A 19641-nucleotide genomic window follows, 5' to 3' on the forward strand; every position below is an offset into this window, starting at 1 on the left:
CGACCCTGAGTAAAAGGAAACTCAATCAGCCTCATTTGCCCAACGGACCTCTCGGAAAAATTGGGACATTTGGGCAGGTATGCTGCGAACAAAAAATATCACTGCATACCGAGTGAGGCAGAGGGAACTGGGAATTGATTTATCACCACCAAGTCAAAATCTCAATCATTGAAGTACTCGCTAATCTATTTATCACCCATAGACCGTTCACTCATCCCCCGCACCCGTGCAAGTGGAACTTAACTCTGGGATTTACGTGCCTAATCATTGTTTTTCTTTCTCCAGTCGCCTGTTCGAGGTTTTTCACTGCGCACCAGAGTTCTCCCCCCCCCCAAGCCGTCTGAAGAGAAGAACGAGAGCTGAAAAGAGTTTGGTTTCTTTATCGGGATCCCTTCACCTATGGAAACTGTACCAATGTCGAGAATGAGTGATCAAGAAGAAAACCGGACGCCGGGCTCGACCCCTGGGAAGAAGATGCCGCAGTTCCTGGCGGCCGGTGCAGGTAAACTGCGTTCTCGACTCCGAGAAGTGGGTCCCATCGACAGGTTGTCCCCCTTGGCATGGGTACAAGACATGATCGGAATCACTTTAAACCTTTCACGGGGATGGATTTCACGCGTTCTTCCGACACAAATTCTAGTCTTCCTAGCGGCCAAGGACGAAATCTCGCAAGGCTAACCTTCTACATCTCGATAGAGTTCTTTACTTCAACGTAAACCTGATTGAGAATCACAAGGAACATGCTTGTTGACCCTAAAAAGCACCCAACACGTATACCTCACTGTCGTTTCAAATTGGTTTCTTCCCCAAATATCAAGTACATTTTACGTTTAATCTTTCTCGATATAATTTTTTTTCAATCCATGATGAGGTTTTTTTCTCAATAATAAAAAGAGAACACTCAAAGAATAAAAAATTGAATTATCACTATGGACCTTGTGATCTACCAGCGATTTCTTGAATATGATTCCTAGATACGGCGCAATTTCCGACGCTAGTTCCTTAAATATACGAGCGAGTGTTTTATCGGGTCGTACGTTAGACGTATATGAATTTTGCATCCATTCGTCATTTCGCCAGGGAGGAATAAATTTCTCTATTGTGCACGTTCACTCTATGATGACGATAAAGTATACTCCCATTTTATAGTTGACAGCGGGCACAAAATCTTGGAGTTCTATTTGAAACCATGCATGTGAGAGACAGTTCACATCGAACTTCAGATGTAGGGGGGAGTATATTTTTGGAGTTGGGCTTGCCCAGAAATAACTTAATGATGTCATAAAATATCATCTTCGCAAATTTTTCCGTAATCAATATGCTTCAAATTTTGGCTTATCACAGTAGAAAAAGTGGTACCTTTCTTAAAAATCACACATAAACGCTAAAAGTAAACTAGGGAAATGAACGATTTGCACTTATTATCGTTGATATTGATACACCAACAAAAATTATTGATACTCTTCTGAAAATCCTGTGTCATACTCCAGAGTCGTGATGTTGGTTCTAGGATAATATTAGGAAATGATTTTTTACATGTTGATAATGCTATTACTGATGATGCGATCTAATATTGTTACATGCTGATTTCAAAGGTTACAACACTCGTGGTCGACTCCGGATTTCTCGAAATTAACTGCAAGACTAAGGAATGAAAAATTTCAGTAGTAACATCTGCTGAGTACTTCAAGTACTCTCCCATGTATTTGAAAGTTCAAGTTGGATTGTCTTACAATCAGTTTCCTTTTGGAATACATTACGAAAAGCTTCAGTTGCACTTGAAAACTTGGCCTAATGAGTGATTCTTGTATATCATATACTCAATAAGTTCGACTTCGGAAAATCAGCTATTTGTTCCCAAGCCTGCAGATTTCGATTTTCATTGAAATCAGTTTTTGAAAAGTTCTGTATCTATATTTCAAACAGTTTTCCTTCCCCTTCCAAGAATAAGTGAATTATCAAAAGCTCTGTACTTGGATCAATCAAAAAAATATTGCATATATAATAAAGATTAATTTACAAATGCGTAACTCAGCTACTAATAAATAATCTCCAGGAATAAACTCACAATGGTTAATTTTTGAATAACCTAAGAAGGTAATTTTTTTTGGTTTAAAAATCTTTTGTTAATTTTGTACAATTCTTCTCATCTTAAATTTGTGACTTTGATCACACTAATCTATTTTGCCTGTTCTATTAACAATTTACAAAGTTAATTAAGTCTGATCATAATACTAAATAATATTTAGCAATCAATTTATACTCTAAAAACTACTGTTTTCATTTGATTTTCTGTTGGAGTATATATTTATTGGATATTACACACTTCAGATAGTATGTGATGCATCCGAAAATTAAATGTTCTACTCCACTCACGATGAGAGAATACCAAGTTCTTTGCTTTGTGTTTGATACGAGCAGGCGGCGATCCGAATATTAGTCTACTCTCTACACTCCAGGCTTAATTGTTATATCTTTTCTCGTTTACCTACAAAAATAGCCACTCTCGTGGCCTTATCCGGCGGCTGTGCCTTAGCCTGGACATCACCAGCACTCTCCCTGCTGAAGGCACCCGACAGTCGTCTTGCCATCACGGATGACCAAGGCTCCTGGGTGGGGGCAATTCTGCCCCTGGGGGCGATTGTGGGAGCCCTGCCCTCCGGCTCACTCGCGGACAGGTTTGGCCGGAAGATGTTCCAGCTCTCCCTCGCGCCGCCCTTTGTCGTTTCATGGCTGATGATAGCGTTCGCCAAGTCCGTGGGTGTCCTGTATGCGGCCCGCTTCCTATCCGGCCTGGCGACCGGGGCATCCTGCGTCGTTGCTCCCATGTACATCGCCGAAATCGCGGAGAACTCAGTCCGCGGCACCCTGAGCGCCTTCTTTCAGCTGATGATCACCGTCGGGATTCTCGTGGTCTACATCCTTGGCACGGTGGAGAACTACGACGTGCTTTCGTGGACATGCTTCACGTTACCAATCCTGTTCTTCGCCGCCTTCTTCTGGATGCCCGAGACGCCCAAGTATCTGCTGAGCAAGGGAAAGCGAGAGGAAGCCCGGAAGTCTCTGGCGTGGCTCCGGGGAAGGCCGGATGTGGGCGAGGAGCTTGCAGCGATGCATACCCTGGTGGAGGAGGAGTCAATCGCACAGAAGAACACCTCGTTCAAAGACATCATCTCCTCCAAGACCAACGTTAAGGCTTTTTTCATCTGCCTGGGCATCCTGATGTTCCAGCAGCTTAGCGGCGTTAATGCTGTCATATTCTACACTGGGACCATATTCAAGGTTGTTAAAAAGAACTATTCATTAAACAAATGGTTTCCGAGAGTCCAATGATAAATTTAATTTTAAAATATTCATAAACTTTTATAATTATTTGCCTCTCCTAACAAAAACACAATTCAAAATCCTACTGTAAAACAAGTCCCCGTTCATTTCCGCATACTTCTTTCTTCCCTTCATTCCAAAAAACATGCCTATCCTATTCCTGCCCCTTCCTCGTTTGCCTAACTTGTCAAGACAAAGTATTGAAAAGCGAATGGCTTTTTTTATTTTTTCAATGGCATTAATACACATGAAAGATAAGCCTGAACCAAAAAAATGTCTTGCCGTGGCATGGCAACCATCACAAGCCTCGTATTTTTATCGATTTATTTTAGCACAAAGTCATTTATTGAACGTATCACGGTCGAAATACACCTCTGTAATGTTTCAACTAAATATACATGTATCCTTTCCAAAACTTTGGGGAAGTTCTGACTGGGTGCGCCCTTGAAAATTTTTCACGCAGACGACTCAAGTTTGTGAACATTTGAACCCGATATTATTTTGTATGACAAATGATATTACGTGGAACTGTTTATTTTTTTGTTATTCGAGGTTTAAATTTATGTTTCGAGGCTATGATTGTTTAAAATCTTGATACGCTACCGTATTGTAATTACATTCCTAGATATTCAAAAAAACCTTCATTAAAATATTAATAGATATAAAAAAAACATGTGAGCAAAAGTCTGATACTTCCTTGAAAATATATCTGAATTTTCACTTGAAATGAAAATAATCAATTATTAAAAATTTATTAATACTATTACTTCGGATTTTAACAACATCCAATCTTAGACGGGAATCAATCATTGGTATCCCTCAGAACTAACTGCGACCAACCAATTCGAATTCCCTTCGAATGGGAGTTCATAAATGTACTACAAATTCAATTATATAAATAAATATATATATTTCAGAAGGTTCTAGAACACTGAGTAGTATGCGGATTTGTTGAAAGCTGAAGTAATTGCTGTTTTCCAAATTGTAGGCTGCCGGGAGTGGATTGCCGCCTACGGTGAGTCCCGTAATTGTCGGAGTGGTGCAGACTGTCTTCACGGTAGTGGCCGCTGGCCTCGTGGACCGGGCGGGTCGCAGGGTGCTCCTCATCTTGTCATCTGTCGTCATGGCGATCTGCTTGGCTGCCCTCGGTGTTTACTTTAAGGTATTTCAGGTTCTTATTCACCCGAATAGCATCAACTCGTGATAATTGTATATCCGTTAAAAATACCACAAAAAACAATTAGTTGGTCCACCACCAGCTTTACCTTCTCCTCCAAAACAATTTCGTCCACCTTTGACAATTGAAACATATCATACATGATACTGTGCCATGGTACACCGAAAACGTTTCAACGCATAGCAGATTAAATTCACCGACGAAAGCGTCGCGAAAATTATTTGTCGTAATAAATTTTGATGAAGATGAAAGAATAGATAGATCTTAATGAAGATTTTTGCAATACTTTCCGATCAGTAGTCAATATTAATATATATCATTATCATCAGTTCGCTTCGATTCAAATGTTAGCTTTTTCTCTTCAAATATGTTTAAATTGGGACCATGTATTCTAGAATCATTCTAAGGACTAAATAAAAAGAAAATATAAAACGAGAGATGCAAAGAGGAAATGGAAATATTTTAGGTTAGGGCAGTGGGGATTACTGGAATGATAGTCATAATATTCAGCGATTACAGTAATATTCAGACAAGAGGAAGAGAGGGGGGCAATATTTTTTCGCAAAAGGGTAAGATAAGGCGTAGTAAGCATATAACAAGCCACTGATAGAATATTATTTGTAGTATTAAAAGCTAAAACAGTGACCTTGTCCATTGTTCAGGTCTAAATTTCAATAGGCACTCATAGCAAGGCAGAGTTCGATATGATCAGTTAGGGAATATCATCGCGGGCGTTTCTTGAGGGAAATATTTTACAGAGATAAGTTACCTTCCTTCACAACCAGGTGGGTTTTTGATAGGCACAGCTACCAAATAAATATTTTTTTCTCCAAGCAAAACACAACCCAAAATCCCACTCTACAAAAACCCCTTCTTCATCTCTGTGTATTTCCTTACCACTTTCATCCCGTCCAACATCCCAATCCTATTCCTGTCCTTTCCTCGTTTGCCTAACATTCTCTCCTCCATCACAGTCTTCAACATCCCACTGCCGGTCAATACGCTCTTCATTCATTTTTCCTGCGTCCTTTTAATTTCTCCAAACAATACCTCCGCCCACCATACCTAGTACTTCCTCATTTGTTTTCCTTTCCGTCAATTTCACCTTCTCGATCCTTCTCCACATCCACATTTCAAAAGCCTCCAATTTAAGTCTATCATCCTGCTTCGGTGACCATTTTTCCGTGCCGTACATAACTACCCTCCATATCAAAGTTTTAACAAGTCTTTTCTTAACATCCTTACTCAACGTCCCTCTCATCAACTCCCTTCTCCTTGTAAAAGCCTCTTTGCCTAGCGCAATTCTTTTCCTTACGTCCCTACTACTTTGACCGTGTTGGTCCAAAACACTTACGAGATACGTAAACTGTTCTACCTGCTCTAGTTTTTGACCACCTATTTCAATGTTTAGTTTAGCCTTTTTCTTTCTAGAAAATCGCATAACCTTTGTTTTATTAATATTGATTCTCATCCCATATCTATGGCACTGAGTTTACAATTCACACAGCAATACTTGCAACCTCTTGGTTGACTGACAAACTAAAGCTCGGTCATCAGCAAACCTAACTGATTTTACGAATTCCCGTCCAACTTTCATTCCTACCTCCAGTTCTTCACATGCCTCTTTAATCATTTTCTCCACATCTACGTTGAACAGCACGGGTGATGATGGACAACCACGCCTTACACCTCTTCCTAACACTACCCATTCGGACACTTCGTCCCCCACTCGCACCTGAGCAGTCTGAGACATGTAAAGGTTGCGGATTAGCTTTTATAGTTAGATTAGGATAAGCCTAAAAGCTTTTGATAGAGTAAAATATAGTAGTATATATATACTAAAATAGATATTCGTCTTTATTTTGGGGCGATGCTGAGACCATGGAGTCTCTTCTACCACCTAATCCCTCGTCACACATTTACAATATTAAACTTATAAATAAATTACACAAATTTTGCATAAATAGTAGCTAAATTAATGCATATAATATCCTAGGACTAACATACAGCAACACAATACATTAGTTGTCTAGTCAATTGATAACTATAACACAAATTATAAAACATACACCCGTATACACAATACATACAAATACTATACATACACACACCAATACATGCAAACAGTACTTGTAAAAAAAATACTCCTGGCTATATTTACAACCAGCAATTCAAAGTATGATGCTCCTACGAAATAAAAAGGAAGGAACTCGAAGTTAGTTTACAACTCTATTTTCACTGGTTGGTTTGCTGGGAAATAAGTGATTTATGAAGTGCGCGCTTGAATGATGGGAGAAATAGTGCATTAGCAAGAACGGATGATAGCTCATTCCAATGACAACATGCTGTGACTGCAAATGACTGTTTGTATGTAGTTGTTCTGTGATGAGGGATAACGAGTTTATGAGTACCTCTGGTATTTAGTGTATGTATTCTATCAAGGCTATTGATATCATTGGTAAAATACTGAGGGGTTTTTATAATTTAGTATTTGGTAGAGTAAGGACAGCATTTGGAGTTTTCTGCGAGAATTAAAAAAAGCCAGTTGAGTTTGTTTAAATGCTCTGCAATGTGACCATTAATTTTTAAATTGTAAATGAAGCGTACGCATGTCACCATAATCAAAGTGAGGAACAATGAAAGAAGAAACTATCTGCTTTTTCAATGTGATGGGCATAACATGACTTGTGAAGAACTTGTGAAGACCATGAGAAATTTCCATCAATACGGAAGCCTAGATTTGTAACAACATTGTTAAATGGAATGAGTGTGCCTTGAAGTTACAAGTTTAATTGCTGGAATACAGCGATATATTTTAGCAGTTTGCGATATCCTATCAGTATAGCTCGCGTTTTATGTGAATTTAGACTAATGAAGTTTTGTGTGCGCAATCTTTGAGGTCAGCCTTAATTTGTTGTATATGGAGAGGAAGGCTATTGACTGTGGCCCTTAAATATATCTGGAGGTCGTATGCAAATGATAGGCATAGATTGAGGAGGCTTTTGGTATTTGGGCGTGGAGAAGGAGACGTGCACAGGAAGGAGACAAACGAAGTGCTAGACATGATGGTTTAGGAGGAGGAATTGTTGGGAGCATTTATAAGGAGATAGGAAATACAAGTTGATTGGCAGGTGGATGTTGAAGAATGAGGGGCAATCTTTGGCAAACGAGAAAGGGGTAGGCATAGAATAGGGATGTTGGGCGGAATGAAGGGAGGATGGAATCATGCGGAATTGAAGAGAGGCTGATTGTAGTGTTGAATGTCAGCCTGGGTGTTGTTAAGAGAGACAAGGTAATTGTCGCTGTACAGTTTGGTAGCATGTGTCCATCCAAAATCTTACATTAACCTGCTTACTACCCATAATAAGAATAATAATAACAAACAGTGTGAAATTTCAAATACCTTTTAATTAATGAAATCGACATTAGCAATCGCGGGTCGTATGCGGTCCGCGGCTTGGCTGTACGCCAGAATGTTTTACCCTCATGCCTCATGCTTTGTCATTTTCACTGTCCTATCCTTCAACTGCTCAATGTTGTTGGGAAATATTTTGCGCAAAATTTGCGATGCTTCCCTTAAAATAGGCAATGGTGTTCCTCCACTAATTAGTCCGAGACCTTACTTAATGGTGGTGTACTCGTCCCTTCCTTCGCCGTCCGGTTTGAGTTGGATTTTAACCTTTCGCAACTGGTAAGGGATATGACGCCAATGAACGGTTTATTCCCGCGGTCAAGACCCTCCTCTGAACTTCAATCAAACTCTTTCATTCAAAGATATTTGTGGCTCCAGTGCTATTTTACATTATTTCGTATGTAGCATTAAATTTTCCTCTCTCGCAAAGCCTAAAGATTTCACGAGGTGCCTTCAAGTTCTAAGGATTACTATTTATTATGGTTGACTAATGACACAAGATATAGAAACATCTTTTGCTACACAACATGTTCTCCATGAAGGCGTTCATATTTTTCTCGACGTCGACGCTATAATTCCATTACCGCCCAGTACGCCGCTTCAGTAGGGTCCATTTTGCCCCCTCGAAAATCGGCTGTTTCGTGGTCTAAACTTCTTTGGTTCGCTGCCACACGAAGTTAGCCATTCTTTGAACTGTCGCAACGAAGAAATCACGTTTTTCACATCGATAACACCATCACCGCATTTCTTACTCAATGGGCGTAGTTATCTATAACAACAACCCAAGTTGAGAAAACAGCTGACACGTTTTCCTCGTAGACGAAACGTTACCATTTTAAGTACCGAAAATTCTTCTCACTAAAACGGCAGCTATTTAAATCCTATGCCTTCTACTGCATGGCCATATTTATTAAAAGTGCCTGCGTATTTCATGCTCAGCCTCATCTTTCTATCTGCTTCCAATACGGAGAAAATCATGGATGCTCTCTAAATTTGAATGCTCCTCGTATTCTTTTAAAGGCATATGTACATGCTTGGCGAGAACTGCCATTGGCCCATCCCACAAGACTGCTCGGTAAACACTCTTTCCTCTTTTTGCAGATCAGGGGAACGGGGTTGGAGCCTTCCGAAGAAGCGAAGCATATTGGTTGGCTCCCGCTGTTGAGCCTCGCCGTGTTCATAATCGTCTTCTCCCTCGGCTTCGGACCCATCCCGTGGGCTCTCATCGGCGAATTCTTCGCGCCAAACGTTAAGGGCATCGCAGCTGGGATTGCCGTCGGGATCAACTGGACTCTGGCTTTCATCGTGACACTAACTTTCACTTCCCTTCAGTTGTCGATCGGTTCCGACGTCACCTTTTGGATGTTCGCCGGGTTCAACGCCGCTGCGGCTGCCTTCGTAATATTATTCCTCCCGGAGACAAAAGGGAAGTCTTTGGAGGATATCCAGAAAGAGCTCGGTGGGACGAAAACGAAAACCAACCCATGAATGAGTCGGAGAGGAAAAGGAACTCTTTGTTCTGTTATAGTGCTCTTAAAACTGTGATACACCATCCGTCATCGTTCTACGGGTCCGCTACTCGTACCGAATACATAACTACGGCAGCAATAACTTATGTGAACAATAAATGTCTAAATAAGTGCCATTGAGATTATGACTCGAGATGAAGTAAGTTCTGTCACTCACTTCAAGTATATGATGAAACCGATGAATAATTTTCTTTCACATTGTTCGAAGTTAACGATGATGAAAAAGACTTTTTGTGCATGCATAACTCTGACGAAAGGATGAGTAAATATAACTTTGTTTGTTTAATTTGTAATCCTAAGTAAGAAAAAATGCCAAATATGGAAACCTTAACGTAAAATATTAGCGTAAACTTTAAGTTAAGATATTTATTTAATAAAACACCTATTTTTATCAAAATGTGCTCTTCTTATTGCACTAGACCTCATGCCCATTACAAACCTAATATCCTCACCCAGTACGTGTTTAGACAGTTTACTTCCACTTCCTTGCACTTCTCCTCAACGTAGTACTTCTATAATGGAATTATAATATAAGAGTTCAAATATAAGCTCACTGTTGCATGTTCCAGAGCAGCTCATTCATCCTACATACTAGTACATCCTACATCCTCATCGCTCGTAGTCATCGACTTCGTTTCATTCAGATGCTAGTTCACCTCATCATGCAGACCAGGCCAGTGGGATTGAAGCGACAACACATCATCGCCGGAACCTTTCAATGCAACGAAAGTCTACGTGCTCTATTGTGTCACTTTAAATGGGATGAGAACAGATAGTAACGTGGGGACTCAAGTGATTCCTCTAGATAACACTAAAATTGAATACATCCCAAATCATTGAGTCCTTTTATCAAGGTATATTGAAATCAATTCAAGTTCAAAAATCAAAGAAACTGCGGGAGATGAAACTTTAAACGGAGTGTTCCGCGAATGTGCATTTCAATGCAACATTTTTTTTTAAAGGGTAAGAAATCATTCGCCCTATTTTAGTTATTAAACATGCTATCTGGAGCTTTCTCCCTTGGTGGATATGTTTCCAAGTTCATCGCCATCAGATTACCCCGTGGAAATGATTATCAGTACATTTGAATGACAAAAGGAATTTTGCCATGCAGATTAATGTCCATAAACAACTGTCTTCTATTCACCACATTTTAATTAGTGAATGGAAAATTTTAATGCATGAGTTAATTTTATTTATTTGACTAGAGCAACATTTAATAATACAGGACATGACTAATCAAATCAAAATATGGTAACATATCACAAATTATTTCTTAAAATTATTTTTCAATATTCCAAATATATCTCGTGGCAACATTATTTTATGACAATTTGCGTGAAAATATTAGGATACTGTAAAAACACAATTGAAAAGCTGTGAGGGCTTTTAAATGTATGCCGTTGGGCTTTCTTTTTTTAGGAGGCAGCAAATGCCCCCCCCCCTCCCCACAGCCAAAAGAGTTAATCTTTTTCAAGAAAGAGTGGTTGAAATTTATCACATTTAGGACGGAATCTTGCCCCCTGACTTTAGACTAGTCATCGCTTTGTCCAAACTCTCGTTGAATTTGCTCTAGCGTTTTATCTTTGGTTTCCGGGACCCAAACAAAAATCAAGATAGCCCCTAACGCGCAACAAATGCCATAAAACCAAAATGGGGCTGCCATGACTATGTGGTTCTTTAACGTGTGAAACGTTTTTGTTACGATGAAAGCCGTGGTCCAGTTCAAGAAGACGGCCACCGAAGAAACGGATCCTTTGGATGCGGGCGGCAAGAGCTCTCCCAGCATGGTCCATGGTAGAGGTCCGGCGCCGATGGAGAAGAAAATCAGGTACAAGTAGATACACATCAAGGGAAGCCAATTTGCCTTATTAACCGGGAAGAACGCGTGGAAGTATATGGCCATCAAAAATTGACATAGAGCCATTCCGATGAAGGAAACTACTAAGAGAAGTCGCCTTCCGGTTTTGTCGACGATCACTGCGGCGATCCCGGTCACAATGCACTGCAGTAATCCCAACACGATCGTCGCAGTATTTCCGGACAAAGCGGTTTTGGCCATATCGAATAGGGGCTCGGAATAGAACATGACCACGTTAATTCCGCTCACCTGCTGGAAAAACATGAGCATGAATATGGTCAAGGCCGCTTTTCGGGCGGGTTTTGTTTTCATTACCCGGACGATGGACTCCTCCTTGACCTCAAGTGACTCCTGCATCTCCTCGAGCTCTTGCTCGGGGTTCCCGTCTGGACGGAACCACAAAATCGCCTTCTTGGCAGCTTCCATCCTGTTCTTCTTCGCGAGAAAGTACGGGGATTCGGGTAAAAATATCATGGTGAGGACGTTGATCCATGGCCATATGAGGCAAGTGATACAGAGGACCATCACTGATAAAAACGGGCCCAATCCGTAGACGAAAAATATTCCGATGGTTAACATAAACTGAAAAAGAGTTCCAAGGGCTCCTCTCATATCCGGTGATGATATCTCGCTGATGTAAGTGGGTGCAACCATGCACGTCGAACCACCCGCAAAGCCGAGAATTATCCGTCCAGCGTACATCATGGCAATGTATTGGTTACCAAAAGCGAGGAAAAGCCATCCTATGGTGAAGGGGATAATCTGAATGAGAATCGTCAACCGCCTTCCTAATTTGTCCAAGATAAATCCGGTATGGAAGGTGGTTAAGGCAGCACCGATTGCCAATGTGGACCCGATCCAGGACTCCTCTTCTTCGTTGTAATTAAGCTTCGGAACAGCTGGTGATGTCCACCCTATTGTTGTGCCGAGGGCAAACGCACCACACGCAGCTGGGAAGAAAAATTCAACGTTAAGAGTGGTTTGAATTAAGTCCACATACATGACGTGTATGCATTGATCAATCTATTTTCACGCATTGTGAGTTTCGTTTATCCTCGGAAGGAGTCAAAGGTTCGGAATGGTAATCGCATAATGCGCAGAGATATATTTTATATAATGGTGGAGCGTCTTGCACCCTCTAATCAATCTTGTATCACGATCGATCTAAAGTATGTATCAGAGAAAGGGTATGCACCGATTTTGGGCATTTATCAACAACATGGGAATTGAGCTAAAAACAGCCACATTACATAAGACTAGCCGTCTACCAGGATTCCTCCACACGAAAAACGAATTGATCCTTCACTCCTTCAATCTTCAGATGAATGTTACCTTGCTGGACGCACATATGCCGGCGTGCTCAAGGTGCTCAAGGCGTGCTAGAGGTGTACTCAAGCTAGTCGATTTTCATCGACTAGCTTGAGCACACCTTTCTGCTATCTCAAATTCGAAAACTTCTTCTCTGGGCTAATTACGATGCATAATATGATTTTTCTTTGGCCCCGCCGTAAAGTAACTCCAAGCTTCCTTCATCCACCAACTCAACTTATTTTTCTCAGCATATTTTACTTCTTCCATATCTGACCCCAACATCACGTTCCATCAAACACCTACAATATGCATGTTCAAAATTTTATATTTAATTCTTATACTCGTAGTAAAACGTTCCATCCCGTTTCTCTCTCCATCCGTAGTCATCGCATCTGTAACAATGTCCTTTCACATTATAAATGTGCAGATAGCCTACACTATTCCCTCGTTAAACGTGTGTACCCGAGCAAAATACTTAATACAAAATCCTTCATCCATGACACCGTATACTCCTAGTCCCAAATCTGATAAATCTGAAAAGTTTAGCTTGATCATTGCAGTTTTCCCTGGTGACCATTTCGGCGTGGGAGAATGCATCAACTCTCTCCGTATCTGGTTTTACAAACATCGTCATTTCGCCATATCTCCTTCCTTCTCTAAGCATACCATTCCCTTCAAAACCGTCAGCCACTGCCAAACTTTCGATTATTGATTTTCAAAATTTATCATCGTAGCCCTCCTGGAGAATGGAATCTTTATTGAAGTAAGAACCCCAGAAACGGCATACATTTGGGTCCTTCGGTCATATGAACCTCCTGGCTAAATATTGGCCAATGACAGATACTCTGATTCCACTCTTCCTTTCCTTCTCCCGAACTGTCCATACCCCTTTCACTTCCTACCACCCCACTTCTCCCACCTCGACTGCGGTATATATGATTCTCTCTTCCGCGGAGGTAGTCACGGCCGTCAAAACCTAGACGAGTGTCATTTTTTATGTTGCTTGTTCAACGCTAGCTGTTTTCTAGATATATATGAAGAATCGTCCCTCTCGCCAACCAATTGTGTGTTTGAGCACCCGAGCCCTGGTCCATTACTCAGGGTTTTATCGATGATGTCCTGATATTACTTCCTTTCAGCTCCACTTAAAGCTTCGGCATCCTATTTTCTCAAATTTCTCTTATTTTACCTCTTGGATTTGACATTTTACTTCAAGAGTGGTAAAAAATGTCCTGAATCTACTCTCGGGAAAATGTTTAAATGACGCTCTTCCTAAAACTACGACTAATCATAATAAAATTGACCTGATCTCTCCATCTATTTCCCGGCATTTTCCAAGTCCATCTATTGTGATGCAAATGAACATCTGGGATGTAGATGGACATGTACTAGATAGTTTTCTACCAGGTATCAATTATAAAAGAATCATTTTATCGTATTTCTCCATTCTCCTTTATGTATTGTTTTCTCTCTGCAGCCATTCCTTAGTCCTAAGCCCCACTAACCTACATTTTTCTCATAGGATCACTCCGCAATTAAAAAACTTCGGATGCATATTTCTATGGGATAAAAGTTTAAAGACCGTTTAAAGACTTAACCCAATAGCCATTTTGACCTAAAAGCCATTAATGTAACACAAAATATTTTTTTAAAGTGGCTTGCGTACTTCTGAAACAGTCCCATGAATGATCATGCTTTTATTTTTTGCGATTGATTCATTAGATCTCTAAGCTGACTTGCTTGTCACGCAAAGCTGGAGATTTTAGGTTATGCGCCAACGAGAGATCGGCATAGCATTCGAGATTATTTCTCAGCCTACAGAGTTTTCTGAGTGGAATGCATCAAAGGTCATTTAAGTAGGAATCACGATTTTGTACTTTCTTCATCATGGAGATACGAATGGAATTGATAAAAAATCAGAGATAAACCAGTAAGTAACTCAGTTGCGAAATTTTCATTTCTATTGTACCATTTTCGAGCTTTGAGCATTCCCTGACGCGGTAGAGATTAACAGGAAACTGAAAAGAGAGCGGGAGAAGAGGCACTCCGATACTTGATAGAAGATGTTTAAATAGACATAGAAAAGGAACATGACGTAGAGGAAGATAGCTTAAGTCACGGCATACCAGACGATGAGATAGACAGGGCTTTAAGGGATGTGAAATTAAATAAGGCCGTGGGGGTGGACAACATTCCAGCGGAACTACTAAAAGGTTTAGGAAAATGTGGGGGTAAGAGACTATATGGACTGATTCGTTGTATCTATAAGGAAGGAATCTGGCCGGAAGACTGTGAGATCAGTGTTAGTTCCTACTCCGTGAAAGGTAAAGGCTACATCATGTGAGGACTACTGGACAATATGTTTGATATCCCACGCAGCTAAAGTTGTTCTCAGGATCATCAACAAAAGGATAGGGAGTAGGGTAAATGATTATTTCGTGGATAATCAGTTTGCGCTCAGGAAGGGGAGAGGCACGCGTGATGCCATTGCAATAATGAGATCACTAATCGAGAGGAATATAGTATAGAATACAATCACGATGTATTTGCCTGTTTCGTTGATTTCTAAAAGGCGTTCGATAGAGTGAATTGGAAAAAACTAATGAGTATACAAATATATACTTGTATTGCAGAAAACAGGAATAGATGGGAGGGACAGGAGACTAACCCGCCACCTGTACATGTCTCAGACTGCTCAGGTGCGAGTGGGGAAAGGAGAGTCCGGATGGGCAGTGTTAGGAGGAGGTGCAAGGCGGGGTTGGCCATTATCACCGGTGCTGTTCAACGTACACGTAGAGGAAATGACTAAAGAAGCATGGGAAGATCAGGAGGTAGGAATGAAAGTCGAAGGAAAATTCGTAAATCAGTTAGGTGTGCTGATGAGCGAGCTCTAGTTTGTCTGTCAGCCAAGGGGTTGCAAGAATTGCTGTGTGAATTGGAAACTCAGTGCCATAGATATGGGATGAGAATCAATATTAATAAAACAAAGGTTATGCGATGTTCCAGAAAGAAAATGGCGGAGCAAAACATTGAAATAGGAGGTCAAAAACTAGAGCAGGTAGAACAGTTTATGTATCTCGGAAGTGCTTTGGACCAACACGGTCAAAGTAGTAGGGACGTGAGGAGAATTGCGCTAGGAAAAGAGGCATTCACAAGGAGGAGGGAGTTAATAACATGGACGTTGAGTAAGGATGTTAAGAAAAGACTTGTTGAAACTTTGATTTGGAGCGTAGTTTATTAGGGCGCGGAAATATGGTCACCGAAGCAGGATGATAGACTTAAATTGGAGGCTTTTGAAATGTGGATGTGAAATTGACGGAAAGGAAAACAAATGAGGAAGTACTAGGTATGGTGGGCGGAGGTATTGTTTGGAGAAATTAAAAGGACGCAGGAAAAATGAATGAAGAGCATATTGACCGGCAGTGGGATGTTGAAGACTGTGATGGAGGAGAGAATATTAGGCAATCGAGGAAAGGGCAGGAATAGGATTAAGATGTTGGACGGGATGAAGGAAGTACTCAGAGATGGAGAGGGACTTGATGTGGAGTAAGTTGCTGGATTGTGTTTTTTTAGGAATCACAAAATATTTATTTGGTAGTTATGTCCATCCAAAACCTATCTTAACCGGTAGATTACTTTGAAAAAATTGTAGAGGAAAAGAAAGCATTCTAGCAGAAGACGTCTATCAATAGCCATTGACGCATGCCTGGAAGTTAAGGTGATACTTCATTAAAACATGAATATAGGGCATGATTCTCTTTGGTAGTGAGGCATGGACAATAAAAGCATAAGAAATGGGGTTGGAAGCATTTTACCTAAATGCGGAGCTGAAAAATAATTATGAATGCATAATGAACGGATTATTCACTTACGAAGAGGTGCAAAGAAGAGTAGGGAAAAAAATAATTCTAATAAAATATCTGTAAATAAGAAGATATTAATGAAAAAGGAAACTTAAATATTCCCTAATTGAAAAATTACGGATTGTTCTTTGTAGGGATTTGAGCCTATTTCTTTTCGGTTATCTGTTGAGTGTGATGTTCACAAATTCAAAACATTCTTCCGTTTGCTACAAAAAGAAAATAACTACTCAAATGTACCTGAGAAGCTTGCCATAATCTCGTTCGATCTCTTCTTAATGAGAGCACAAGCATTAGTTTTTTCAGCCTCTGGTAATGACACTTCTTCAACTTTCGCCACATCTTCCTCAGGTGAAGCCTCACCATCTACCACTCTTTCTTCTGGCTCCTCCATGGTTCTATATATTTTTATTCAAATTGCATGTGGATGTAAATTTACGTACGCTGCAAATTGCTCCAAGAAATTTTTCTTCAACTTGAATACCTTCAGCTAAAAAATCACACCTCGAAAGGAACGTGCAATGCGTAATTATTAGACTAAACGCCACATTTCAACCGAATATGCTAATTTCCGTCTTTCACCAGTCACCATTTATTTATATTAACTGCACATGTAAATAAAAATTTGAGCCCCAACATTAGATAGCTACATTAAGCGAATGCAGTTATTTTTGTCTGTACTTTTCAAGTGTTTATGACTCGAAGTTTGTGTTCGGTTATCACTATGACAACCAAATGTGACGTCATAGAGATTTACTTCTTTTGGTTCGCGGCGTTTACGAGAAAAAAATTACATAAATATAATGTCACGCCTATACATGTCGGGCCTGACATAAGGAAAGAAGAAAGCAAGCTGAACCCAAAAAGCTATTGAAAATAAAATTAATGTTGGAATGGAAAAACTGCACGGCCTGACTTCTTTTTCGAAAATTTTGTTGAAACATCTCATGGTAAATAATCAACGGAAGTCTGTTTTCGGCTTTTATTCGAGAAGGGCGATGTCGAAGCTAAAATTTTAACGCTACTGTGCACATTTAGGCTATGATGCTTAAGAATAAATTATAATACTTAAAATTTTGGTTTACTTCAAAGGAGCAATGGAGTACTATGTTGAAAATGTGTTGTTAATGTCAGGGCAGAATGGAATATGAAGATGAGACATAATATATATGCAATGTAATCTGAGTACAAGCAGCATATATGCTAATTGTACTCAAGATTGCATGGAAAAAATATAGTCCACGGTTAAGATGCATGTCCATGTGGTAGTGGAATTTCACCTTCTTACTTTTCCATGCTAGTTTGAACAAAATTCGTTAAATTTTTACTAAATTCTAAGGCAAATGTGTATTTTAGTTGATAGCACATGTATTTTTGTGTGCAAGTGAAGAAGGTTTTTGCATAAATGTATATGCCACTATGGGTGTAGGTTTGCATACATATGTTGATTTTTCTATTTCGATCCCTAGGTGCTTTGTGGAGGGCACTTTGAGTGAGTACGCCGTCCATCGGATGGGACGTAAAGCTGCGGATCCCTTGGTGCCTTTCGTTAAGAGTAGGCTAATGCCGACGCTGGGTTTCTCTCCACCCTTCATCCTTTCCTGTCCATCCCTAATGGCACAAATGACCTCAGCTCTCAGTCGCCTCCCCTAAATACTACTACTATATGTTGATTTTGCATGTGGTTTTGTTCTCTTTTATGGGTGGTGACCTAATACCCCAGCCACATGCCCTAGCAGCAGCTAAGAGGGGTATTCGTAAGATGGATTTTTCAGCAAATTACTCACTTCAATAGAAAAAAACAGAAAATATTACAATAATTTGTCCAAAGCATTTAACAAGGTAATGTCAAATTTTCAGATGGTGTGATGAAAGGTCTGTTTTCTCATTTCTATTATATGATAAGTACTCAAGTTAAAAAATTGATTTAAATTTAAATTGGAGTGCCAAGTTAAAAAGACAATTTTTTTAATGGACTGATTTCACTATAGCTTCTTTCATATTTTAGAGTTTAAAGAAATGGGTTTATTTAATTTAATCTAATTTTTATCATGAAAGCTGCATTATCCTGGGTTTCATCGCAGTTGTAGCTTTCTGCTGACAACGTTCATGACCCTGAGGCATGCCAGCTTGGTTGCAACAGGTCCCAGAGTCTATGCCCACTCACTGCATATGAAGAAGACTATAACACAAAATGCAACTGTGGGAAGTCCACATAGAACAGACAGGCAAATCAATTAAGTGCCACCTAAATGAATACCAGAGAATCCTGAAAAGCAAACAAGTATGCCTTTCAGAAGTGACAGAACATGCCTGACTGGAGCCTGGGCACAGGATGAACTTGTGCAAAGCCAAAGTGTACTCAAAAGAATCATCCTGCAAAGTTCAACAGGGAACATGGTTACCAGGTCCAAAGCATGTGGAACTGGTTGTGTCAAAATCTGACCAATCGGAGAGCAGAAATACCATCAAGCCTTCTATATAAGGATGGCCAAAATTGCATCATCACTAGGACCTGAAAATGCTAGCTGTAATGTTGGTGAAACTGTTGTCAGCAGGAAACAACACACAAGATGAAGTCCAGAAGTATGCAGTCTTTACAATATTCATGCCACAAGAGCTTTTACAAGGTTTTACATTTTTATCAATTGAAATAAACTAAATACCTACTTTACATCTATGATAAACCAGGGTTAGGTAAAGGGTAAAAATCACTACCTTAGCTAGCTCTGCCTAGATAAAAGACAAAAATACAGGAATTTGTCGGATATAACTCATAATGATGGCCATTGACTATTAAAATTAATCATTTCTAGTCCTAGTTTTTAGATTGAAGTAGAAATTCAATAGGTGGCCATCTGGCTTTGTAAATTATCCAATTGTATTTTATGTTACAGTTATTGCCATTGATACCCACCTTAAAAAAATATTCTATCTATTTCATACCAATGTGAAGTGCCGTCACAGTAAATAACACAAGTTTTATTTCATGGTGAGTGGCCTAACATTTTTAAGTGAATATAAACTTAAGGATAAATACTTTTTTAAATCTGAGGTAGCTGAATTATTGGTCAGGTACTGTAATTTCGACTAAAAAATCCATGGCGTTAAAATATTCTCAAATTAGGTTATTTCTTCAGTAATGCATAGTATGCCCTGCATTCCTT

General features: G+C 39.8%; 2 protein-coding genes across 2 annotated transcripts; one reads left to right on the forward strand and one right to left on the reverse strand.

Moving 5' to 3' along the window:
• Positions 1–300: 300 nt before the first annotated feature.
• LOC139691285 (facilitated trehalose transporter Tret1-like) lies at positions 301–9767 on the forward strand. Its single transcript, XM_071589043.1, has 4 exons — positions 301–502; positions 2501–3282; positions 4313–4486; positions 9015–9767. Exons 1-4 carry the CDS (start codon positions 400–402, stop codon positions 9399–9401), a joined length of 1446 nt encoding a protein of 481 aa, XP_071445144.1. The 5' UTR covers positions 301–399; the 3' UTR covers positions 9402–9767.
• Positions 9768–10976: 1209 nt separating this feature from the next.
• LOC139691291 (facilitated trehalose transporter Tret1-like) lies at positions 10977–16868 on the reverse strand. The gene is made up of 2 exons (XM_071589051.1): positions 16715–16868; positions 10977–12253 (listed from the first exon to the last, which is right to left on the reverse strand). Exons 1-2 carry the CDS (start codon positions 16866–16868, stop codon positions 10977–10979), a joined length of 1431 nt encoding a protein of 476 aa, XP_071445152.1.
• Between the last annotated feature and the right edge of the window lie 2773 nt (positions 16869–19641).

This window comes from Hetaerina americana, unplaced genomic scaffold (genome assembly GCF_022747635.1).
Source record: "Hetaerina americana unplaced genomic scaffold, ioHetAmer1.1.p SCAF_32, whole genome shotgun sequence".
NCBI classification, from domain to species: Eukaryota; Metazoa; Arthropoda; class Insecta; order Odonata; family Calopterygidae; genus Hetaerina; species Hetaerina americana.